We start from the raw sequence: 27,214 nt of genomic DNA on the forward strand, positions 1-27,214 counted from the left end.
ATAATTGTCTACACTTACATTAATATGCATATGCCTTTAATAAAGGACTTTATCTATAGAAACATACAGTGCATTCAAGCTTTACACTTTTAGGGGTATTTGTGCGATCAGACAAGCACCTATAACAAGTTCTCAGATAACAAAGGTAGTTATTGTACAAAGGTAAAGTCCTTTAACAAATACAAGTTTCAGTTGTGCTTGTCTGTCCACTACTCAAAGTAAAAACTGCTATGCTATATATGACATGGGAACCCCTATGCTAGTACGTCCTGTCACTGTTGAAGTTTAGAGATACAAAGAATGCTATCTAGTGGTAGGAATAACAACCCCTTACGAAATCACTGAATTTTGTATGATTCTTTAAAAAAAGGGTTTTTTTGCATTATTGCTAGGGTTGCAAAGGGGTGGAAAAGTTATGGTAAATTTCTGGAAACTTTCCATCTGGGGAATTTTGGAAATATTCCCAATTGGAAACTTTTATAGAATTTATAGAAAATATTTAGAAATTTGTCATTGTGACATACCTTGAATATTTTTCAAGGTTGCTGTGTGAGTTGAACTGACTGTCAGGTAGGGCTGTCACAATGATTAAATAATCGTCTCCTCACGATTGTTTGACCTCATCGTGATGATTTCAGATCACCGCAATGATTGCACATCTCTCTAAAAAACACAAGAGGGAGCTGCAACGACTGTATAAACGAGACCATATCTAATGGCAGGGCTCCAGACTGCCCCCAAATGGGGGCATTTTGCCACCAAAATTTGAGAGTGTGCCACTGAATTTTACATCCAGTTGCACATGTGCGACCAGTAAATTTGACCTTTTTTGTGATGTGACACTGAATTTGAAAACAGCACATTGTACTTTCTGTATCTATCATTAAAGTATTTATTAGTAATGCAGTGGAAATTAGTAGAAATGTAATTATTTGGCTAGCATGTTGATTAACAGTTTGTGCCCCTACATTTTCTGGTTGCGCCCCTAAAATTTTCAGTTGGGGGCCACTGTGCTCCTAGTGAAAAAGTTAGTCTGGAGCCCTGAATGGCGCTCATTGATTGACAGTGTAACTCGATACATTGCAAAGCCATTTAATACATTTCAGTTCTTGAAAAGATATATTTATGTATTAATATTTACTGCCAGGTAAACCTTGCTAAATAATTAAATAATCAATGTGTGAAAATAATTTCATGAACGAACAAAAAATCTATGTGAATTAACCGTCAGCCAAATTTCATTAACGGTGACAGCCCTACTGTCAGGCATTACTTTGACTCATTTTATTATAAGCTGATTGAATGAGTCTTGTAAACAAATAAATACAGTATCACAGACTGTGTTCATGATTTACCACTGTTGCCATAGTTGTTTCTGTAAGCTAAGAAACTTTGTGAAATGCTGCTTTTGTTGCATGTTACAGTATTTCCCATTCTCTCCTCTGTGTCCCAGGCTTCGCGCCCTGTCTGGAGGCGTGGGTAGCAGTAGCGTGGCCTCCCCTCCGCTCTCTCCCGCAATGCCAAAGTATAAACTCGCAGACTATCGTTATGGAAGAGAAGAGATGCTAGCACTTTATGTAAAGGATAACCTGGTGAGGACACTGATTCCCTCTGCTTCCTTTCTGTTTAGTTTGGTTTAGGAGTATGTTTAGTTTGTTAATGCAAATGGTATTGCGATTTGATGTTTCATATTTACTTTTTGTTGTAGGTTCCTGTAGATCTTCATGATAAGGAATTTCTACCTATTTTACAAGAGGAACCCCTGCCGCCGTTGGCGTTAGTTCCATTTACAGAGGAGGAACAGGTTAGTATCCAACCAGATCATAGATAGAAGTCGAATGTCTTATTTCTTAAGAGGTTTATACAACATTGTTTAAAAGTTACATAATTGAGTGCTGCTTAAAGGTGGTTTATATATTCACACAGCAGTAAGATTTGTATAAATACATTTACGAGATAAGACAAATGAGTAGTCAGAAAGGTGGTTTCTCAAATCTTTTCTTTCTTCAGTACGAAGCGCGTTTGGCTGATATTTGGATTACAAAGCTGTGCCTGCATATTCAAATAGTGGCCTTTGATTTTTGCTGATTATTTGTTTTTTGTTTTGGCGCATGCTGTGGTCGAAAGTTAAGGAAGGCACTCCCACACTTGGCCTCGCTGTCACGCAAGCCAGTGGCTGTGCACAGCCGTGCCCATCTGATGCTGTTTATCCGTTTGTCTCCACAGAGAAATTTCTCCATGTCTGTAAACAGTGCGGCAGTTCTCCGTCTGATGGGAAGGGGAGGGGGTACAGTGGCAGGGGCACCCAGAGGACGGAGTACCTCACGGGGACGAGGTGAGCTGCAGTTCAACCACAGGATTTTCATTTTTTTACATTTCCTGTTCAAAGGAAGCGCAGCATGCTAAATAAATTTATTACAGCGGATATGCTGCACTTTCGGTTAATCCAGAGCATAGTGCAGAGTTGTGTCCCAGCTGACTTTTTTTTAGTACATTATCCTTCCTGCCTGGTTATACAGATGTGTGCACTGAAGTTCTCATTTGCATTAAGTCGATGTGCAAAGGTTACTCTGTAAGCCTTGCATGTTCTTGAGTAAATCTTGAGTTTGAACGACAGGGAGGGGTAGAGGTGATGGAGGATTTTACCAAAGAAGCTTCGATGATGTGGAGGGAGGTTTTGGTCGTGGAGGACGAGAGATGCATCGTTCTCAGAGTTGGGAGGAGAGGTTTGTAAAACCTTCACATGCCCTACGTAAAAAAAAATACAATGAATCCCCCAGCATGTAACCCAAAAAATTTGCATCCCTACTAAACGTCAGTAAAACGTAATAGATTACGTATATTGTTGGTTTAGGTTACCCTGATAACACCACTTTTTCTCCTTTTGGTTTTTCCAGGGGAGACAGAAGGTTTGAAAAGCCAGGTCGAAAAGATCCAGGTTAGTATGCTTGTGTTTGGGGACAAGGTATAACATCTTGTTTGCGTAGTTAGTTGACGTGTTGCCTTGCATGTCAACTTAGCTCACTGAATCTTTTTTTATGTTTTCAGATGGTGCACCAGCTCATTTTCCAGTCAATAATAGTAAGTCATTTTCACTAAAAGACCTAGTAAATAGATGTCACGTTATTTCTGAGCTATGGGAAGATCTTAAATCCTTTAAAGGTGACATAGAATGATTGAACGGGGTATTTATCCTTGTTCTGTGATGTAGACAAAATTTGTTTTGTTTGGGTCTGTAATGCCTTAGAAGCTTCCTAAAAACCTCTCTCAGATAGCTCTATTATGGCGCTTTTCCATTGCATAGTACCCCACGGTTTGGTTTAGTTTGGGTCGGGTCAGCTTACTTTTGGGAGCTTTTCCATTGGGATCACTTTGTAGTACCCGATACTTTTTTTCGTACCACCTCGGTTGGGGTTCCAAGCGACCCGAGCTGATACCAAATGTGACGCGTAAACACTGTAGATCACTGATTGGTCTGAGAGAATCGTCATCGGCGTCATCCTATTATGTAAAATATTAGCTTTAGCTTACTGCTAGCTTGCGCTGTCTCGAGCAAACATGTTGTCATCTGTGCTCTGCTATAAGTTTCCAAACATCCTTTTAGCGATGAAAAACATCCACAGGTTGTGAATCAGGAACACATAAAAGGTTTTTCCAGACTTGCAGTTTGTGGCGGCACATTCGCGACGTGCACCTCAGTATTATTTATGCTTTAATGCAACTTCATTGAGGCTCAGCGGAGCGCCGTCAACTGACGCCACGGGTGTTTGAACAGAAACTGTCATGTGAGACAGAGGTAATGTTAGTGATAAACGCGATGTGCAAACATCTATTTGTGGTGGCCAATTTTAATTTTGTGGTGGACTGATAAATAAATAAATGTATGGGAATGTACAAGGACGCTCTCACTTGTATGATGTCACAGCTTATGCAGCGCAAATATAACGACACGCCTATAATCCCTCCCACTGCGAAGTGATACTAAACTCAATGGAAAAGCTAACCACGCCAAAGTGAGGTGAGCTGACCCGACCCAAACTAAACTAAACCGTGGGGTACTATGCAATGGAAAAGCGCCATTAGGGTGGGGGATTTTAAACAAGTGGTTTTGCACCTATTTGGCTCCCCCTACTGGCTTAACTTGTAATCTCATTACTGATTGGCTGACTTTGCTGCCACTCAAAAAATGTAGCCAATTATTTTAAGTGGAGGGGCAGTTAGATGCCTGTGATGTCATAAGCATCAGTTTTTCAGATTGGGCTGTTTTCTGGCTGACATTTCTAAAAGAGGAATTTCTATGAGACTAAGATGTTTAGCATGTCTAGCACTTTTTGTATGTTCGTGAATGCGGGTAGACTACCATTATTCAGCAAAGACAAGGTAAAAATGATTTTTCATTCTCTGTCCCCTTTAAAATGCTCATTGCTTGCTTCTCTTAAGTACGGGCCAACTATGAGGATGGAGCTGGGAACACTCGAAAGGTTGAGTTTATACGTGAAAACTGGCGTACGTCTCGAGACGAGCAGAACGGAGAGGATGATGACGGGGGCTGGAGGCTTGCGGGATCTCGCAGAGAACCCGAGCGATGGTGTCCCCCGAGTCCAGGTGTGCTGCATGCCTTTTTTGAAGTGTATATAATAAATAACAAGTGCATTATACTGAATCTGAAGTACCAGGGAACCAAAACTTATCCGATGTAATTTTAGAGTTACAGAGTAAGTTGTGAGTTGACATCCAACCTGGGTTAATCTGTCTCATCATACTGGTTATTAATTTTCTCTCTTAACACTGGTTTAAACACGCATGTGCACATGAAAGGCTGATGTTGCAGATTGCATCATGTCAGATTGTATTACAGGAATCAACTTCTGTTTAGTTTCTTTATATTTGCACTTTACTATGTGCAGTGTTTCCCACAGATCTGAAATATAATTGTGGTGGCATCATTACCCACCAACAAAAAATGGTCTACTATATGTGTGACAAACAACTAGTAATGTGTGACCATTAGGGGTGGAACAATACATGTATTCGTTTCGAACCGAATCGGTACGGGGGGCACGGTTCGGTGCACGAATTTAAACGGAGAATACACGGTATGAAAATAAAAAAACTTGCGTGCAAAATAATTAATGTAATGCGGAACTACTGTTAGATCCGCGGGTTCTTTATGGACAGCTAATCTGTTGCCCCGCTTTAGCTCTGCAGCTCTGATTGGCGCCGATGCAGCCGAGCTCCGCCTATGCATGCCTGATAGCGCTCCGGCGCCACGCCGGATTTCCGGCGTAAAGACGTGTCTGCAAAAAAAAAGTTCGAGTTTGCGTGATCTGAGAGGTGCTTTCACTTTAAACCACACCAGTAGGCCTACTTCAGCCAATCGGTAATAGGGTAGGGGCTGGTCTTGGGTTTTGGCCAATCAGATTGATTCAGCAGTCACTCCAGTCCACGTGCAAATTTGTTTTGTTTTCCCATACACTACGAATGTGTTTCCCACACTGGCAACGCGAAACGTAACCAAAGTCATGGAGTGCAACTTTATGAAGCCAGGAGAAGACACCAAACTTGTCGATAAGGGTATAAAGAATAAATGGCGCTGGTCTTGGATAGAGGAGGTGGGTAGAGACGAAAAGCCCTTTGGAAGCTGGTGTCAAAAACTCCGGCAACCAGGAGCATGTTTCTGCACTTTGTGCGCAAGGAAAATATTATATGGCACTAGCGGGAAAAAGGTGCTGCCACGGCACGAGTTAGACCCTAGTCATCAAGCAGCTGCCAGAGCAATTAAACACACGTCACGTTTACCGGGGGCAACAGCCACAGCAGATATCCGACCCTCAATGACCGATCGCGTGGCTGATTTAAAAATTCGCTTGTGCTCCTTCATTGCCGAGTTTGATCTGTCGTTTACAATCGCTCATCCACTCGTCACTTTGTGTAAGAAATTAGCGGAGGATAAACTCGCTCTGACGCATCTGTCTGTCTCGAGGCAGCATGCGGGTTATCTCATTACACACGGCATCGCGCCAGAATTTAAAAGAAATTTGTCCGACAAGCTGAAGAATACCATGTTTTCACTTAACATTGATGAGGCAACGGACAAAAGCATGGATAAGATTTTAAATGTACTGGTCCGATTTTATGATGAGGATGCAGGCAGTGTGAAAACACAGCACCTTGCCAGCAAAAAGGTTAATTTTGCAAATGCCTCAGCACTAATGTTTTCTGTAGTAAACTGTATTTGCTTATTTTTATTTATTTCTCACTGTTTTTCAGTTCTTGAAGCACTTTAAATTATTGCTAATTTTTGTTCTCTTATAACAAATTGTTTTGAATAAACAAATTGAGTGTTGTATTACATACAGTTTGTTGCACTGTAACTGCACTGTAAAAAATTTAAAATTAAAGGTGCATATTTTGCAGAAAAATTAATATCTACTTGTTCGTGCCCTTAAGTGAATGGTTAAGCTACTAATCAAATCCTAGTTTACTTTGGAGTATTATAATTCCCACCCACTGACCTTTCTTGGTATGCTATACAAGCAATAAGTATGCAGGTAAGTGACTAGTTAAAAGCAGGGATGGATTAAAGGGATAGTTCACCCAAAAATGAAAATTCTGTCATCATTTACTCAATCTCATTTTGTTACAAACCCACATAAATTGCTTTGTTCTGATGAACACGAAGATATTTTGAGAAATATTTGTAACCAAACCGTTCATTGACCCCAATCACTTCCTTAGTATTCTTTTTTCCTACCATGGTGGAAGTCAATGGGGTACATGAACAGTTTGGTTACAAACATTACTCAAAATATCTTCGTTTGTGTTCATCAGAATAAAGCAATTTATGGTGGTTTGTAACAACATGAGATTGAGTTGATGATAACAGAATTTTCATTTTTGGGTGAACTATCCCTTTATGAACAGGCCTACCAGGCCCAGGAGCTCTGCTCTACAAAAAGGTGCTATTGGCTTGCATTGGGTTTGTTCGTCTCAGACATGTTTATATATTTATATTCACAAAAGTCACCATAATCTATCATTTTAGGCTTAAATTATAGATTCTGGTGACTTTTGTGAATATAAATATATAAACATGTCTGACTATTTATCAAAATATTCTCCCAGGGGAGCACACCCCTGGATCCCGCTTGACAATTGTGTTGATCAGGGCATATGTCTTGGCTTAGGGGCCCGCTTACCTCCCAGGGAAAAAAGTTCAGGCTCAGGATTTTTTTCTACTATCACCCCTGCCTATGTATGCGCTCTATCAGAGCCCGTCTACATTCTCTGGCACTCTGCATTTTTTTGTCACGTCGACGCCGGTCCAGTCAGTGAATGAGCAGCCGACAGCGAGTATGGCAAGTGGTGGTGTTCCACAAGAGTTAGACGCTCCGCCAGCCTCTTTAAGATCGCAAGTTTGGCAAAACTTCAGTTTTCCAGTCAGTTACAATAGTACAGGCGAGAGATTGGTGGAAAAGACGAGGACTTTGCGTCGGCGTTGTTCAGCAGTTGTTAGGTATGTGAGTGGAAATACATCTAATCAGGGCTCTCAAGTCTCACGCATTCACCTTGACAAACACGCATTTCAGTCAGTTCAAACGCCACACTTTGTATTTCTCACGCTGAGAAGTAGGAGATAAAATGTCCTGCTATATACAACAGGCATACGCAGGGCAGTTCTGTCGAGTTCAGCTGCTTTTTTAAAGTGTGCTGTGCTCAACTTTACGCAGCGCCATCAGCGTCAGAGTACCGCGAGAAATCTTGCGGAGGAGGCTGATTTCAAATCGCTCTCGGGTTACTCTGACGTCATCCACTTGTCGTTTCTTGCAGCCCCTCGTGAAGTCGTACACACCTATTAATTCATCCTACAAGCCTATTTTTTGGTTCTTTAGTACATTAATATGAAATAAGGCCAAAATGTAATTTTAAAATGTATTTAGGTAACACTTGTAATACATTTGAACCTATATTTGTATGAAAGATGAGTACAAGATTACTTAAAGTGGTATACATTTTTGAAATACGAGATATGTTAAATGCATTTCAGTTCATATTCATGACATCTCAAAATAACACTGATAAGGACACCTATGTTTTTAAGATTAGCTTAAGTACTAAAAAAAATGCCTTCTTCATTTTTGTTTTGCTTTTCCCTCCATTGTACCGAAATTGAATCGAACCGTGGCGCCTGAACCGAGGTACGAACCGAACCGGGACTTCTGTGTACCGTTCCACCCCTAGTGACCATAACTCATTTTTTTTTATTATTAAACATTTATATCAATTCATGAATCCATCAACCTCAAACTTTCTTTGCCTTCTTTTTGGCATGAAGAAAGCTGACTGCACTTTACAGTTTTGAACTGATATTTGAAGCAGTACTTGTGAAGATGACCCCTTTTGAAGGGATTTATTTACGAGGTGTAGAGACACTATCAAACACTCTACAGTAATATTTATAGTAGATTAATGATAGGCTATGGATGTACCCAAATACCCACACTCGGTCTTTGCACTTAACCACTTTGCACTTTCCTGTATTTGACCCAAATGTTCTAAGTTCCAAAGCGTGCATGTAGAAAAGTGTAAAAATGTCAATTTATGTTTAACATTAAGTTTTTCTCAAAATAAAATGAACACATAAACACTCAGAAATAAACATTTGCTGAACTTTTAGATTATTATCTATACTTGTGAAACTTTCATATACTTGTGAAACTTTCAGAAGCAGAATACTTTGCACCTGTTAAAAACTCTTCCTTTTGCCCTGCACTAAATGAGTCCTCATCTATCTTAATAATCTGCAGACGAATAGATGCATCTGTAAATCTAAATCGTATGCTTAAACTGTTGAAGGGAAACACGATCGACTGCTTTGTGCTGTCAATCACAAAGTGAATTTTTAATTTTATCGTAAAACTTCAGAGAAACAGATTTAATAATGTGTCATTGGCTTTTTATGTCTATAATTGTGTATTGTTTCTATATCTGTTATTACACGGACCAGAACAGCACGAAAACAATGTGGATTAAACAAATCACAGTTATATAAATTACACTGACCATCAAAAAGCGTCTTAAAGTTTTGCTCTTAATGCATGTAAAATAAAGTAATGTGAACTTTTTATACTGTTCTTAAACTCCACAGTATGCACTGCAAATGCAGCCGGTGTACAAAGCACAATGGCCACGCGTGGCAAACGCTCTTCTCGCGCACTGCTCATGATTGCGATGTGAAACCAGTGTTAAGGCTGGGGTATACCTTTTTTCCGACTCCGCATCCGGCTCGCGCGCACGCGTCCGCGCAGCTTTTCGAGTATACTCCCCGCGACTACACGCGGATGGCCGCGTTCGACACTATATGCAATACAAATGATTTCTTATTCAAAATATTAGTCTAACAGGCTGTCAGGGCAGCACTGATTTGGCGACATTTACAGTACATTAAAACATTAGGATAGGTGAAGAAAAGTAACTGATCCACCATTGCAAACACAGTTTAGAACAAACAACAAGACAACAAAGAACAGGAATCAAACAAACATGCTCCACAGCTTTCTGTTCTTGGAAGAAGTAAAAGTTAAAGAAGAAAAACGATAGTATGTGTGCAAATGCTGTCTATTTCCTTTGTATAATTGTTTATAGTGGAGTGCCCTGTCTAAATATTTTCACGCGCATGTGCTGTTGTACGCGCACTGTCCGCGTCTCAAATTTTGGGCTGCACGCGGACGGTCCGCGCGGCCGGCCGCGGACCCTCTTGATGACGAAAATGACGTCATGCGGACGGCGCGCATACGCGGACGTCCCTAGTATACTTTCGGCTTTATCCTTGAATACTAGGGGTGTAACGGTTCTCGGTAAAGAATCGCTCCTTCCCGTTGTCCTGCCACGGTTCGGCATGCACATGCACCACAGTGCACCGTGTTTGATGCGACCACGCATTTCTATTATAGTTTGGTTTAAAATCACAAAGCATAAATCTACTAATGAATGGTTCTGAATACACTCTGTATATGTTTATGTAAGAGTACCTGTCCAATCAACTTGTAGTATGCAAATCTGTTGCCAACCTCACAGTTCCTCATTCTAAGCTATTTTATGTTCATTTTGAAGTGCACTGTATAACCCCATTCACACAGACCTTTGGTCCCAGAAAATACCCGTAAAATTGCCAGACAAGCGTCTGTGTGAACACAAACTCGTCCCGTTAATCTTCTGGGATCGTTGCCGGAAAGAGGACCTAGTCAGATACACGGATAACCCTCTGTGTGAACAAGAAGCCGAAAGAATGCCGTAATGGGCGTGTCGTAGTGAGGACACGCGCATCATCACAACAAAAGTTATGGTTCAGCTCCTTAAAACGAGAGATAACATGCATATAAACTAGGGCTGTCAATAGATTAAAATATTTAATCGCAATTAATCGCATGATTTCATGAGTTAACTCGCGATTAATCGCAAATTAATCGCACATTTTTATCTGTTCTAAATTTACCTAAATGTAACACTTTTTAAGTTTTTAATGATCTAATCAGCATGGATTTGGATAATATATATGCTATATGCAAATGTATGTCTACAACAGCCCGTTTACATTTTCAACAGAACCATCAGCCATAGTTTTATAAATGTTTTTGCCTTTAGAAGACCTTGTTCTTTCTCCATATCTGTTTGCTGCTGCATCATTTGTGACCTGTGCTGGCAAATTGAGTTGGGATGAGCAAATTTTCGAAAATGTGTCATTTATATTTTAACATTCTCTATTAAAAAACTTCAAAACAATTGGAACAATTGTTGGGATCTGAAAACAAAGCATGACAGAACTATACCTGTTAATGCAGAGCAAAAACAATATCAATGTACATATATGTTTTTATTTTATTGTTTAATTTTGACATTGCGACAGACCTCTTTAAGACTGTAGGATAATGCAAGGGTTTAATATAATGACACAACAGATACTTTTCCTTAACAGTTAACCAAACATTCACTTCAGATATAACAGATTATAGGTCATACCTGCGTGAATTCTTGTCAAAACAGATATTTTTAAACCTGTAATTTTGTGTTAGATGTCTATACTGTATATATCAAGCCCAGTCTCCTGAAGCTGCGTATAAATAGCACGAAGTTTCACGCACTCGCGCGTTTGGGTGCATGCGCTTCAGACGTCTGCGTCAGACATCGCTTTTGAGCCTTGTCACTCTTAATAACTCTTTTAACATCAATCAGATCCCGAAATTTATCTCTCTTAATAATTATTTAACATCAAGAAAGTCCTGCGGTCTATTTTCTATAATTTCTGAATGCTTTAAAAACGAAACTAAAAAGTGAAAGAAGACGCATCTTTGCTTTATATGGATTTGGGACGGGACACCTCATAGAAAACGTGCAGATAAAGAAAACTGCACGTGCAGAAAACGTGCATTTTAGATGTTTAACGACTATTTAGAGCATTGGATTCGCTAGACGAGAGCTTAATGTTCTTATTTTTATGAAAAGCTCCGACTCATAGACAGCGCATCGGTCACTTGCTGCGTCTCAATTCATCCAGCTGTGGGTCAAACAGAAATTGCGTGTTGCGTTAATAAAATTAGTGCCGTTAAAATGAATTTGCGTTAACGCGTTATTAACGCGTTTATTTTGACAGTCCTAATATAAACATTCACCACGAGAAACGTTGCAAACTAGAATGAAGCAGTTATCAGGAAATGATAAATGAGACGCATAAACAATGACGCACGTGCCGTAGTGAGGACGCGCGTGTCATGGCAATGAAGTTGGTTCAACTCTTTAAAATAAGGGATTTACAACATTCACAATGAGAAATGTCAGCAAACTGGACTGAAGCAGATATCAGGTAAATTAGCTCGTTACTTACTGCGTTGAAACGGAGATCATTCAGCAGCATAAAAGAATATTGCGTCACGTGCTCATTTGAGCTATAATAAACGAAAATACCCGCGCGTCATCCCAACAAGATATATCGTTCAGCTCCTCAAAATGCGGGTTTTAAATGCATATAAACAATCACGATGAAAAATGTCTGAAAACTGTATTAAAGGGATAGTTCGGCCAAAAACGATATTAAACCCATGATTTACTCACCCCCAAGCTGTCCGAGTTGCATATGTCCATCGTTTTTCAGACAAACACATTTTCGGATATTTTAGAAAATATTTTAGATATTTCTGTTCATTAAATGTTATGTTACGGGGTCCAGCAATAGTCCACGACCTTCAAGTCCAAAAAAGTGCGTCCATCCTTCACAAATTAAATCCAAACGGCTCCAGGATGATAAACAAAGGTCTTCTGTGGGTAATCCGTGCGGTGTTTTTGTAGAAATATCCATATTTAAAATGTTATTAACTTTATAAACTAGCTTCCGGTAGCGCCGCCATTTTGGAGTGATGCGCATTCAGGATGAGAGCTTACGCAGCGTACAGAGTTTCTCTGCTGCTGCTCGGTGCCCCCGCCCTCCGAATTTGTCATACGTCACTAAGAAAAGTGCGTACACTACGCTAATCCTCTCTCCTGAGTCTAAGATGGCGGCGCTACCGGAAGCTAGTTTATAAAGTTAATAACATTTTAAATATGGATATTTCTACAAAAACACCGCACGGATTACCCACAGAAGACCTTTGTTTATCATCCTGGAGCCGTTTGGATTTAATTTGTGAAGGATGGACGCACTTTTTTGGACTTGAAGGTCGTGGACTATTGCTGGACCCCGTAACATAACATTTAATGAACAGAAATATCTAAAATATTTTCTAAAATATCCGAAAATGTGTTTGTCTGAAAAACGATGGACATATGCAACTCGAACAGCTTGGGGGTGAGTAAATCATGGGTTTAATATCGTTTTTGGCCGAACTATCCCTTTAAAGCAGAAATCAGGGAGCTCGTCAAATATCCACTCTGAAGCTGAGATCATTCACCAGCACAGAACTGTGCGTTCACGCGCTCCTTTATAATCTTATCATAAACAAAAATGAGTGGTTTCTGGAGAGAGAAATAATAAATAATTTGCAAAATTATTATAACATAATATGTTCACTTAAGAACTTACTCATATAAGTATGTATGTAATAATTATAATAATAAACTTCATTTTATATAGCGCCTTTAAAGTTTCATCTCAAAGTGTTTTACAGAAACATATAAAAGTACATTATAAAATACACATACATCAAATTTAAGAACATATAAAAAAAGATGCATACAAAGGGAAAGAAATCACTTATATGCTAGCCTAAAAAATAAGTTTTAAGTGAGGATTAAAAAATACACCTGTCGAATCTCAATGGGAAGAGTATTCCAGAGCCTGGGAGCACACGAAGACAATGCCCGGTCACCCATAGAACGTAAACACGTCGAAGGAACCATTAAAAAGCCAGAGACAGAGGATCAAAGATTGCATCTTGGTGCATATGCAGTTAAAAGTTCAGACAGATAATGTGGCGCTAAACCATTCAAGGCCTTGTAGGTGAGCATGAGGATTTTAAAATCAACACGAAACCTAACTGGGAAGCAGTGCAAGGACTTCAGAATAGGAGTGATGTGCTCACATTGCCTGGTTCTTGTCAGGATTCTGGCTGCAGAGTTTTGGACATAGTAATATGTTTAGGGTAGATTTAGAAACCGCAGCAAGCAGAGCATTACAGTAGTAGATGCGAGAAAAGACAAATGAGTTTATCAATTTTTCAGCCACAGAGAAGGATAACATGGGGCGCAATCATGCAATATTTCTAAGATGAAAAAAGGACATTTTTACCATATTCTGGACATGGGGATCAAATGTTAAATTTGCATTAAATATCACCCTCAAATGTTTTAATTTAGTTTGAAACTCCAAAGCAGAACCATCCACCGTTAAGGTTACAACATCAGCTTTGCAGAGTTGTTGGGGTGAACCAATTAGCATAACCTCACTCTTGTCGCTGTTGAGGCAGAGAAGATTTTAAGACATACATATTTTTATCTCAGAAATGCAGTGTTCAAAAAAGGCAACAGCTGTGTTATCGGCAGGCTTTGTATGAATATAAATTTGTGTCTCGTCTGCATAAAAATGAAAATGAAGACCCAAGGATCTAAGAAGTTGGCCCAGGGAAAAATTTACATACTAAAAAGCAAGGGACTTAAAACGGATCCCTGGGGAACTCCAAATTGCACTCTTCCAACTTTGGATCTGCATCCACCCAGAGACACAATATGCGTTCGATTTGATAGGAAAGACAGTACCCAATATAACACAGTATCAGTAATCCCAAAAACATTTTTCAATTGATTGAGTAGAAAAAAATTATCCACTGTGTCAAATGCTGCACTTAGATCGAGGAGAATCAAAATTGCAAGACAGCCAGAGTCCGCGGCGACTAAAGCCATTTCAGTGCTATGTAGTTTAAGGACACCAGCTTGAAGGAGCTCAAAAAGATCATTGACAGTGAGATGGGTGTGTAATTGTGAGGCCACAGTCCGCCCAAGCAATTTGGCAAGAAAAGGGGAATTTGGAATGGGACTAAAGTTATTGAGGTTGTCCCAGTCTGCATTGTTCTTTATTGGTATAGGTTTTACAGCTGCAATTTGCTAGGAATCATTTACTTTACTCTGGACAACCGGGCATAGGGAAGTGAAACATGATTTAAACAAATCACTAGGTATGGGATCAAGTGGAGAAGTGGTAGCTTTCAATTTTGAAACTTCCCTATCAAGAGAATAAGCATCCAGTGAGGAGAAATGTGAAAAATAAGAGCCGGAAAAGTTTGTGATTAAAAACAACATCAGATGAGACAGAAGTGATACTTTTATGAGCATTAGGTACACTAGGAGAGCAGTTTCCTTTGAAAGCTTTGTCATCTGGGATTATTTTGGTTATTGTCAATTATCTGAGAAAAATATTGAGACCTGACTGAATGTGGTTGCAATGTTGTGGTTGAAGGTTAATAGATACAGTTGATTGAAGTGTGGTCAAAGTTTTGTCTCTCCTGTAAAGTTTGTCAAATGTCACTTACGCCCCTCTGGTTCCACGCCCTCGATATGTTGGTAGTATAATAATGCAAGTGAAACACTTAAGTGAAAATGTTGATTTTGGCTGAGGTTAAAAACTGTTTAGGTTTTATTTTGTAAAGAAGCCTGTTGTGACCAAAGTGTTAGGTGCTTTTCTTTGAATTTGACAGTAGCTTTTTTGTCCCCATAAACATGCACACACCGAAACGTACTGAAACGTTACCCTAAACCAGTGACTTATACACTAAACCGTGGGTAATTTGAACCATTGCACTGCTCCCAAGTAGTATTCAAGATTATGTGGGTTTGGTGGGTGTTAAGGCTTTTGCTAGTTTTAAGGCAAGTAACAGTCTTGCTCACTTACTTCCTGTAGCATGTACGCGTTCTCAAGTGGCCAAGACCACAAGTGTGGGTATTTGGATGCAGACAATGTAGGTCTATATATTATAAATGTGATGGGTTATTTAGCTTTCTATTAGATGGAGCAGTAGCAGTAAAAGTGCCTCTCTATTGTTATTCCTCTTTTGCAGATTAATCCACTTATTATTTTAGATTCAAAAGTCTACTTGCTTTCCCAGTGATTGGTGTTTTTACATTACAACTTTGTGTTTTTTATATCTTGACATAAGGTTATTTGGCCCCTTGAGCTATAATTGCTTGTTCAGTGCAATGGGCTTGACATTAACATTGCTTATTTGCTACCATCTCTGTGCTCTCTGAGCAAACATTTTGGATATAAAAAGACGATTCATTAATAATATTATTATAAAAATGACAGATAGAAAGTGCGGCACGTGGTCGTGAATTTCAAAGCAAGAGCCAGTTGTTAAGGCATAGAAACCGGAGGCAAGCTTGAGACTGCACATGTGCTTTAGTGCAATAGCGCTGACTGACTCTTACACAACAATAGCTGCGTTTTCGTTACACGCCAAATTGCGCAGTATGACATTGCAGATTGAAAATACGACCAATGGATCAGTGGAGAAACAGAGAGCACGTGAATGCACACCGAACTCATCAGAAGAGACATGACGTGCTTGAATGCAAAATGTCACTATCAAAGAGTGTCAATATCACTGAAGAACAAAATAGACTAAATTAAATGCCAAATATATTTCGACAGTTGTTAATATAACTGGGAGGCCCGCCCAAGTAAAGTAAATGTGTGGAAAAACACTGATATGTCATCCAAATCAATTTATTACCCATCACTTTTTTCCATACCTTTAAAAAAGGAACCGTGTTTTTTAAAGCAATAGTTCACCCGAAAATGGAAACTCTTTTGTGACTTTCTCTCCCACATGCCGTGACACTTTCCCCTGGAACACAAAAGGAGATGTGAAGCTCAGAAGGCCGATGTCAACATTTTCTAGTCTTCTAATAATTTGTTCATTTTTTCTAACACATGTGCAATATGTTAGATCTAAATTAGTCAAGTTAATCGCTGTGCAACCTGCTATTATTATTATTTTCAATTTACATAATTCTTCATTTGTAGATGGCCCACGGTCCGCAGGGTGGCGGGAACACCCGGACCAACGGCGGCGCTTTCCGTTCGACTCGAGGGACGAGGAACGCGCCGGTTACCGTAGACCTCAGTCGGGTAGTGGCAGCTTAGAAGAGGAGAGAGACAGTTTGCCAGAATGGTGTCTTGAAGACGCTGAGGAGGAGACGGGGACGTTTGACTCCTCGGGGGCCTTCCTCTCACTGAAGGTGAGAACATATGAAGTGAGTTTTAAACCTTACTATCTTGAATTATTGCAATGTTATAGTAAATCTGTAGAAAGTAGTTATATTTGGCTGTTTTTGGTCAAATTAAGTTAATTTAATTTAGCATAATTTGTTTTCTTGTCTACCAAATTAGAAAGCTCCTAAGGAGCCAATTTTGGAAGAGGCGGAGCTGGACTTCCGGCCGCTGGAGGAGAGTGAAGAATATATGGAAAGAGATGACGGCGAATCGGAACAAACCAAAGATGCTGACAAAGACACTAGACATGGGACGGAAAGAAGTGAAGGTGAGAAGATTAGACCAATAAAGTTTTTTAGGCCACAGCTAGCAGGGTTCCCACAGGTCCTTGAAAGTTTGTGAATCTGGGGGAAAAATTCAAGGCCCTGGGAAGTTACATACATCGATACAGGTCATTGAAAGTGCTTGAAACGATTTTATGCAAGAAGTTTTCTGAAAAAATTCCATATTATTCCTTGTGTAGTGTAGGATAATATCAAAAATTCTAGACTTTTTAAGCACACTTGCTAAACTGTTCACTTTAAATGCTTATATCTTCTGTATGCAAATGTTGATTCATACCATAATGCGTTTTTTGCATAGTTGTGTTTGAGACATAAAAACGTCTCGGGTTATTTATGTAACTGTTGTTCCCTGAGAAGGGAACGAGATGCTGCGTCTCTCTTGCCATACTTCCTGTAACGCCGTCTTTGGCAATATTTCAGATATAGATATACTTCCTGGCTCCCACGTCACCCTGTTTTTGTCATTAAGCCTCACCATTGGTTGAATTTGATATACACATTTAGACGCACCCGTGGAGGCGTCCCCATAGTGTCACTGCAGTGACACAGTGCAAGTTCCCTCGAAAGGGAACTGTAACAGTCTATCTTAAAGGTAACGCAATGTAACTTTGCTCTCACTTGAAATGTGTCCCCACATTTAGTCCTTGAATTTAAGGGTATCGGACCTGGAAAGTCCTTGAAAGGTCCTTGAATTTGAAGTTAACTAAGGTGTGGGAACCCTGAGCTTAAACATTTTCTGTTTAGTTTTGATATTTAAAATAAAAATACCACCCAATAAATTAATTAATCTTCAACATTTTATGATTAAATTGACTAGTTTATTGTTCTAAAAAAAGTTGCATGAAGAAATGTTGCGTGCAAACATATCAAAAAAATGTTGCAAACAAATATCAAAGCATGCAACCATATCAAAGGAATGTGGCACGCATACAGTCATTGTTGGAGGGCCTGTGGCTGTCAGCATAACACAAAATGAATCAATGTTTTTTTTTACTTTTACATGACTTTGCATGCAAGTTTTGCAGATTGGAATGCAGATTGTCCCTTTAAAATGCATAAATTATAGTCGTACATCACGATGACATCATTCACAACCCATTTACTTCAAATATTTGTCTTTTTGACAGGAGGCAGTAAATCAGAGGAGCCGTCACCAGTGGCTGTACCGTTGTCAGCAGCGGTTACTCCTCCCCAACCCAAAACCCCTGCACCTCCTCCTACTGTTCACCCAGATCAAACCAGAGAAAGTGAGAGAGCACCGGAGAGAGTAACAGTACCAGAACTCAGACCAGAACCATCTAAAGCACCACTACACACAACCCTACCCAACAGCATCGTGGAGGCCATTTCCATACCACATATCACTAACACGATCTCTGGTATACCTTACAAAATACAAATTTTTAAGACTCTACGGGTTTTTATTTGGGAATGCTGAGCAAATCCTGTTCTTACTTCCAGATCTTTCTGTCCCGTCACCATCAGTGCTTCCTGCTCAGCCAGTTTCCATTCAGACCCAGCAGGTCAAACCTCTGGAGGTGCCGGTGGCTTCACTTCTCCACTCCACAGGCATTGTGGGTCCCATCGGTCGGCCCTCTGTCTTGCCCTCCGACATGGATGAAGATGAGGGACTCAAGCACTTTGAGCAGGTTTGGGTTGGTTGTTTATTGTACAGGAGAGCAAACGGCAGCTGCTGAACAGATTGCATAAATTGGGAGCATGGTTCCCACAGATCCTTGAAATCCTTGATAGTTTGTGAATCTGGGGGGGAAATTCAAGGCCGTGGAAAGTTTTTTAAAATATACATACATAGATACAGGTCATTGAAAGTGCTTGAATCCATTTTATGCACGATTTTTTATGAAAAAAAAACAATCCGTATTCCTTGTGTAGTGTAGGATAATATCATATAAATTCTAGACTTCATAAGCACACGTGCTAAACTGTTCGCTTTAAATGCTTATATCTTCTGTATGCGAATGTTGATTCATACCAAATTAATTTTTGGCATAGTTGTGTGGAAACGTCTCGGGTTAAGTATGTAACTGTTGTTCCCTGAGAAGGGAACGAGACGCTGCTTCTCCCTCGCCATACTTCCTGCGTCCCTGTAACGCCGTCTTTGGCAATATTTCAGATAGCGATATACTTCATGGCTCCCGCGTCACCCTGTAATTGTCGTTAAGCCTCACCATTGGTTGAATTTGATATACACATTCAGACGCACTTTGGGAAGGCGCGAGTTCCCTCAAAAGGGAACTTTAACAATGTATCTTTAAAGGTAACACAATGTAACCTTGCTCTCACTTGAAATGTGTCCCCAAATTTAGTCATTGAATATGAGGGTATTGGACCTGGAAAGTCCTTGAAAGGTTCTTGAATTTGAAGTTAACTAAGGTGTTGGAACCCTGTGGGAAGCATGCTTGCATAGTTTGTCACAGCTTAGTTTTTGTTTATCTAAAAAGGTCATACCTGCAGTCTCATTGTAGATGTGTAATAAGGATTAAATGTTGAATGCATATCCTCTCCTTTCGATTTAAACAGGAAGCTGAGAAAATGGTGGCGTACCTGCAGGACGGGGTTCTGGACGATGAGCGTTTGGCTGCTAAGATTGGCCACAAACCCACCGCTCTTCCTATTACTCACGAGGCTGCGTTTAAATGGTATTACAAGGATCCACAGGGAGAGATCCAAGGTGGGCAAATCACTTTTTTTAAACATGCAGTCGTACATCGAAAACTTTTCAACGTCAATATTTTGTTTGTATTTAATGAAGAAACTAAAGCTGTAGCATGCATTAACCACTTACATCTTAAAAATGATTAACAAATGCCAGTTTGAACTGCTTATTGTGAAGCCATCCATGTATAGAGACTGGGGTCTGTCTTTTCACAGGGCCGTTCAATAACCAGGAGATGTTCGAGTGGTTTCAGGCAGGTTATTTCACCATGACCCTGCAGGTGAAGCGAGGCTGCGACGAGGCGTTTCAGCCTCTTGGTGAAATTATTAAGGTTTGGGGGAGAGTACCCTTCAGCCCGGGCACGCCACTGCCTCCGATGGTGGTAATTACACTTTTGTTTTTCTGTATGACATGACCATCTAGGTTTTCTGCCTGTGGTGTAGAGCATCACAAGTGTTTCATGTCTGTGTTTCCCTTGTAGGGAGATCCAGATCAAGAGAGGATGAAACGTCAACATGAGATTAACGCTCTAAATATGATTCAGTTACAACAGCTGCAATATCAATACTTACTCAGGTACGACAACCACTCACGTGTGTCTTGTAGATGTTACTAGATTTTGGAACTGACACAAAGGTTAATCAGCTAGGCATACACAAATGTTGGCCAGTTAATAAGCCTAGAAGAAATATTAACTGAAGTGTCTTTGTCGCTCACTAGCTTATTTCACACATTATAGAAAAAAACACTGCAAATGACTTTCCGGAATCTGTGTGCATTCAAATACATACCGTAAAGACATATGACTTGTTTAAAGTCCTGCTTGGTTGACCAAAAATATTTGCCACCCACTATAGCTTTTAACTAAATGCTCACAGTTTTAAAATATGGGCAAGTTAAAATGCCCAGAATATAACAACAGATTAAGTCTTGATAAAAAGAAACGGATCTCTAGATATAGATATAAATATGATGGGTGCTATGAGGCGATGGCCATTGAGTCTGTTTTAAGGTCTTGATGCACTTTTCTTTCTATTAACCTTTGCGTCTCTTTCTCGTCTTTCTATTCAAAGATGTTTGTACTGTAGGCAAAAGGCGCGTCAAACTACATTGCTCACTCAGCGCACGTGTCACTGAAATAAACGCGGGTGTTTTCTTAGCTTGCTTAAAGTTCAGAAAACTTTACAACTATTAGTATTATGTGCAAGAAGAGCTTTCTTTATTTGGCGACGTATCTCCTTGCGTGCGCCTTTAGAGACTCGAGAGACCTGCTGCTGTATGAGCTGCAGTGGATTTACTTGCACTTATTAGGAAATTACACAAATAACTTGTTTATTTGTTATGAGTGGATTATTTTACATATTTCTTTATCACACTCAAGTCTGACATGTGGGAGTGCAGAGTTAGCCACACCCACTTATTTACATTTCATTGTATAGACAGAATAGAAAAATTTGTTACATCTGACATTTTACTTCAGGGTTACAGAATATACTGTCATACCGTCCCACCCTACTTGGTAGTTTTTTCTCCATCCTCTGAAGTTTGCTTATTATCCGTGATTTCTCTCTCAGGACAAACCGTGCATGCATTTTTGTTTATGATAAGATCATAAGCGGGTGACGCACTGTTCTAGTTGCGCATGCTGGTGATTGATCTCAGCTTAAGCGTGGATAATGATGAACTTCCTGATCTATGCGTCAGTTTAGTTTGCAAACATTTCTCCTCGTGAATGTTAATGTGCATGTAAATCCCCTGTTTTAAAGGGATAAATATTAACTTCCTTACGGCATTGTTTCTGTCTTTGTTACAGCAATGTTACTAGGTCCCCTTTTACGGGAGCGATCCTCGTAAACATGACCATTTAGGTCTTAAGAGAAAGTAAACGGTTGAAAAAGAAAACGCATGTGTAACAGATCTGGACTTTGGTCTTAAAGGGGAAGTTATTTAATTTTACTTCTGTCTGTCACTCATGTGTATCAAACAGCATTGAGAGAAAATCTCTCACTGCTCTTAACTAAATCACTTTTCTAAATTTAATAAGATATGCATTATTATTTATTATAATTTTTCATCACTGACTGTTGATCTTCAGTGTGCTTGAGTTTGTTTTAGCATGTATAAACTTTTTGTAAGATTATGAAAATTCTATCTCATTAAAAATTTAAATAACATAAAAACCTTATTAAAAAATAAAAAACTTCAACCGTGATGCATATCGTTACAATGATATAAAATGAATCCATATCGGCCACCCCTACACTCAAATTGTCTCAGTTTTCTGTCTGTCAAGCGGTCTCTGTTTTCTTTGTCACGTCTCACTTTTTTTACTTTGTTTTTTTTATGCTGTCTCACTCTCTGTCAAGCTGTCTCACTCTCTATCAAGCTGTCTTGTTCTCCCTTACACTGTCTCACTCTGTCACTTTGTCTGTCTCACTCTGTCTCACTCTTTTTTATGCTGTCTCACTCTCTGTCAAGCTGTCTCTGTTTTTCTGTCTCACTCTCTTTTACGCTGTCTCACTCTCTATCAAGCTGTCTTGTTCACTTTTACGCTGTCTCACTCTGTCACTTTGCCTGTGTCACTTTGTCTCACTCTCTTTTATGCTGTCTCCCTCTCTGTCAAGCTGTCTTGTTCTCCCTTACGCTGTCTCACTCTGTCACTTTGTCTGTGTCACTTTGTCAGTTATGCTGTCTCACTCTCTATCAAGCTGTCTTGTTCACTTTTACGCTGTCTCACTCTGTCACTTTGTCTGTGTCACTCTGTCTCACTCTCTTTTATGCTGTCTCACTCTCTGTGAAGCTGTCTCTGTTTTTCTGTCTCACTCTCTTTAACGCTGTCTTGTTCTCTTTTATGCTGTTTCACTCTGTCACTTTGTCTGTGTCACTTTGTCTCACTCTCTGTCAAGCTGTGTCTATTTTTCTGTCTCATTCTTATACACTGTCTCACTCTGTCAAGCTGTCTGTTTTTCTGTATCACTCTTTTACGCTGTCTCACTCTGTCACTTTGTCTGTGTCACTCTGTCTCACTCTTTTTATGCTGTCTCACTCTCTGTCAAGGGATCCCAGTTTTCTTTGTCACGGTCTCACTCTTTTTAAACTTTGTCTCTGTTTTCTCACTCTCTGTCAAGCTGTTTTTCTGTGTCACACTGTCTCACTCTTTTACGCTGTTTCGCTCTCACTTTGTCTCTTGTCACTCTATCTCACTCTTTTTTATGCTGTCCAACTCTCTGTCAAGCTGTCTCACTCTCTGGCAGGCTGTATGTTTTTCTGTCTCACTCTCTGTCAAGCTGTCACGCTGTCTCACTCTTTTAAGCCGTCTCACTCTCTGTCAAGCTGTGTCAAGCTGTCTCACTCTCTGTCAAGCTGTCTCACTCTCTGTCAAGCTGTCTCACTCTCTGTCAAGCTGTCTCACTCTCTGTCAAGCTGTCACTCTGACTCACTTTTTATGCGGTCTCATTCCCTGTCAAGCTGTCTCTGTTTTTCTGTCTCACTCTCTTTTACTCACTTTGTCTGTGTCAATCTGTCTCACTCTTTGTCAAGCTGTCTCTGTTTTCTGTTCTGTCTCTCTCTCTCTCTCTCTCTCTCTCTCTCTCTCTCTCTCTTTCTTTAATTTTTTTCTCACTTTTTATTAGCATAATTGTGTGTAATTGTGATGCTCTTTAACTCCACTCTCTCTTTTATTCTGTAGGCAACAGTACGCTCAGGCTTTGGCTCAGCAGAAGGTTTTAAGTGCGCCCCCTCCTCCTCCCACACAACAACAGCAGCAGTTAAACCTTCTCCTTCATCAAGCCCTCAAAATAAGGTGCAACATCACTCTTACATAACTCTTAACCACACTGGTGGAGAGATTCACAAATTAATGAATAATATTATCACAGTAGCTTGTGGTTGTGTGTTTTGAGTAGCGTATCGGCTGTGATGTTATTTCACATTTGTGATTTGTTTGCAGAACTCCAGAGCCGCAACAGAGCCTCTTACCTCCGGTCACGCGTTCCATGTCGGTTCCAGATTCAGGATCTGTATGGGAATTACAGAACCCTTCGACCCAGGCCTCCTGTGCTCCAAACCTGCAGCCGGCCGCTCCCAGCAGTACGTCATCACCAATAACACATTTCCAGAATAATGAAAGATGGATTCTTGTCTCTTTTTACTGCCACACATTTTGTAGGGATCGTTACTTGGGACCTGTTTTTGCAAGTTTCAGAGCACATTGAGTATATAATGTCACTTGTCTCTTTAAATGTTAAGACTTTCAATTTCCTTGTGACCGTTTCCCTTTACTTTGGAAATGTTTCATGTCTAGAACTGACTAATCACGTTTAAATGAAGATGAAAGCACTGTGGTCTCATTGGTCGTCTGGTGCGTGTCTGGCTTGCTGCTTTCCTACTCTCACTTACAGTAACAGACCAATCGTTGAGTTTTGAATATGACTCACAGATTTTTGTGGCGTGTACCCCGTCTGTGAAGGGTTTGACTCAGCTGAATAATTGTCACTTAAGCAGAACTAGAACATCTGACGTCCGTGTTACGTTTACTTTCAACTGATGCCTTATCAAGGCACAGCTAGAAGACACGCATTTGCTCTGTTCACTTTTAACAGCTCAGCATGCAGACAAAAATAAAATATCCTCACGTCTGTGATATTTTTGGTTCTAGATATGGAGCCTAAAATCATCAGTCTCTTTTCTAAAGAATATGTGTTGAATAATGTTTTACTGTTGGCATTAAGTACTTACCTTTTGAGCCACATGAAAAAGCTTCCAGGTTTTATTAAATATTAACATTTTTCATATTTAAGAATATTTAGGATTTCATTCTTGTGTCTAGCACAGTACAGACGTGTAAAAGTGTTTGTGTGTTTTAGCTTGGGATGGGAGTAGCGTGTGGGACCTTCCAATGGACTCCATGGCTCAGGTGTCTTCCATTGAACAGATGCAACAAATGGAGAAAGCCAAAGCTATGAAGGTAAGCGAGATGTTAGACATTTCTTATGTAAATCAAACAATGTGGGGTTGGGGGGTTTACTTGCGTAACTTGAGAAGTTGTGACCTGAATTTAATTTGCTTTGAAGTCAGTATACAATACAGGTCATCTTACCTCTCATTTTATGTTTTTCCTAACGTTGGTTTCTTTAGGAATGTAAGCATGCAAATTGTTTAATCTGAGTCATTTTCTGCTTTTAAGCTGGAGATTGAAAGACGTGAGGCGGAGCTTCGAGCTAAACGGGAAGAGGAGGAGAAGAAACGACTGGAAGAGGCTTTACGTGCCCGACAGGAGGAGGAGCGGAAACGTTTAGAAGAAGAAGAGCTGGCACGCCGAAAACAGGTCAGCAGAAAAGAAAAACCCCATCTCAGACAATGACTACGTTAACATGAATACCAATAATGCGATTATTACCAATAACGAGAGTAGTAAGATGTGTGCATGACTGAAGTTAACCTCTTGACTTCTGTTTACATGCAGTTTTTATTTTAACAACATTCATTATGTTATCCGGTGTTATGAAGGCAAGGCAAGTTTATTTGTATAGCACATTTCATACACAGAGGTCATTCAAAGTGCTTTACATAGAAATGAGAAAAAAATATATATATAAAAGAGAAAAAAGAAAATGTAAAAATAAGAGACACACGATAAAATCACAATAAAAACAAAGATACATGAGAATTTAAAATAACAATTAAAGAAAATAAATGTGATTTTAATAAAAACAGTTTAAAATGTAAAAAAAAATGTCTTACCTCCGTTTATTCTCGAAAAGCGTTGTCCGCAGAAAATAAAATGGTAATTTAAAACGCTGAAGAACTAACTAATCAGTGGCGGAGGCAGAGAGTGTATGATGGTGGGTCTCTAAAAAGAAACGTCCCGCACTTTGTCATATTCCACGCAAATTGTGCCATAAGCTATATTTCAGGTGTTGTGAACTGACTGTTTGCTGCGGGTTTGGCGAAAAACGATTCTTAAATTTAGTTTTGTATAAGGAAAAATCTTTTGGGGGGTAATTTAACCAACTAAGTTAGCCCATGGCTTACCTGAGTATTTGCCAGGTTCTGATACATAGAGGACCCAGAAGCGGGAAAAAAAATCAATACTGCTTTATTGGACATCAACTTAAAAAGTCGGGCCGTCGAGTCACGAGCCACCAACAGCGTGTCAACTTTAGTTTTATATTTTAGACTTTAATATTGCTCTCTGCTGCAATGCACTCGAACCAAACGTGATTCCCCTTCAGCTCTCAACAAACAGCAGCGATTGGCTGACGGAAAGCAAGAAAGTACTGTAATAAACCATATATTTCCAAAAAGCGCAATTGTCTTCTTTTAGGAACAATTCAAACTTTTTTGATAGCGCAAATGCTTCAGGAGTTACGCTTAAATGAACAGCTGTAGAATCAGAGCCCTTTAGGCCGTTTCTCAATCCGAAGGCTGTGGCCTCCGGAGGTTGCATAGGCAGGCTGATTCATACATCATCAAGCCTGGTTTATTTAAGTTAACGGAGCATTACATTCGCAAATCATAAGCATATTACAACAATTTATGATTAACTAAGAATAATAATCAATATTTTAAAGTTAATTTAAAAGTTAATATTTATTGTCTTTATGATGTATGCAGCCTAGAAATGCGACCCTTCGGAGGCTACAGCCTTCGGATTGAGAAACGCAATGCATAACAAACCACAAACAGCCTTTTAATAGTAAATTTCCTTTTTAATGCAGTTTAAAAAAATCCGTTATTGTGTAATTAGTGTTTTTTAGCTTTGTGATTCTGCTGGTTAATTCAGTTAAATGCAATAAATTAATTTATTAGTAACTTGTAAAGCAAAGAAAGAGAAGATGAAAGAGAGATTCTCGTTATAAAACAGATTCTTAAACAAGATTTTAAGCCCATTATGTGTTTTTACGGAACTTTAGAAGAGACAAAATATGGACTTAAATCGGCTTTTTTGACACGCAGTGATGAAAACGCGGTTGAAGTGCTTGTCATTTATATTCACGCCGGAGCCTGAAGAAACATCACTCCATGCCGTCCAATTAGTAATGCACCGAAATTAAAGTTCGGGGAAATTTAGGATTCACTTGGCCAAAAGCAAAACAGAAGCCGAAAATGGCTTCTTTAAAAAACATTAAAATGTTAAACTTTTCTATGTATGTATGTATGTATGCATATATGTGCGTGGGCCGGCAACATTAATTTTTGGCGCACATATACATTTCTTCCCCCTTTACATCGTCATGTCTTTAAACACATAAATATTGGTATTAATCATTAAATGAATGGCTTGTTTTAGACAATATATATTTAATATTCATATATAGAGTAGACGCATTTATTAATTTTACAGCACTTTTTCCGAATGTCTTTATTTTAATGTAGTAAGACTATGAACTCTCACTCAAGTGTTTATTTAACTTTATTTTTCTTGTTAAATATTTTGGGTTTTAATGCACTTGATAATAGAGAATAAGAGAGTGAGGCATGATGCAATTTCACTTA

General features: G+C 39.5%; 1 protein-coding gene across 4 annotated transcripts in view; it reads left to right on the forward strand.

Annotated features, from left to right (window-relative positions):
* The window catches only part of LOC129443200 (GRB10-interacting GYF protein 2), a 69,626-nt gene that overhangs the window by 22,116 nt on the left and 20,296 nt on the right, over positions 1–27,214 (forward strand). For 3 of the 4 annotated variants that reach the window (XM_073864451.1, XM_073864450.1, XM_073864452.1), the window contains exons 3-20: positions 1,454–1,592; positions 1,709–1,804; positions 2,227–2,335; positions 2,618–2,726; positions 2,898–2,938; positions 3,049–3,081; positions 4,441–4,605; positions 16,508–16,737; positions 16,874–17,024; positions 18,168–18,419; positions 18,502–18,689; positions 19,582–19,732; positions 19,933–20,099; positions 20,199–20,293; positions 23,406–23,519; positions 23,667–23,806; positions 24,583–24,683; positions 24,903–25,043. In XM_073864451.1, the coding sequence (XP_073720552.1) occupies positions 1,454–1,592; positions 1,709–1,804; positions 2,227–2,335; positions 2,618–2,726; positions 2,898–2,938; positions 3,049–3,081; positions 4,441–4,605; positions 16,508–16,737; positions 16,874–17,024; positions 18,168–18,419; positions 18,502–18,689; positions 19,582–19,732; positions 19,933–20,099; positions 20,199–20,293; positions 23,406–23,519; positions 23,667–23,806; positions 24,583–24,683; positions 24,903–25,043 (2,422 nt within the window). The remainder of the gene's footprint in view (positions 1–1,453; positions 1,593–1,708; positions 1,805–2,226; positions 2,336–2,617; positions 2,727–2,897; positions 2,939–3,048; positions 3,082–4,440; positions 4,606–16,507; positions 16,738–16,873; positions 17,025–18,167; positions 18,420–18,501; positions 18,690–19,581; positions 19,733–19,932; positions 20,100–20,198; positions 20,294–23,405; positions 23,520–23,666; positions 23,807–24,582; positions 24,684–24,902; positions 25,044–27,214) is intronic. The other variant, XM_073864453.1, reaches the window with a different exon arrangement.

Source organism: Misgurnus anguillicaudatus, unplaced genomic scaffold (assembly GCF_027580225.2).
Source record: "Misgurnus anguillicaudatus unplaced genomic scaffold, ASM2758022v2 HiC_scaffold_26, whole genome shotgun sequence".
Taxonomy (NCBI): Eukaryota; Metazoa; Chordata; class Actinopteri; order Cypriniformes; family Cobitidae; genus Misgurnus; species Misgurnus anguillicaudatus.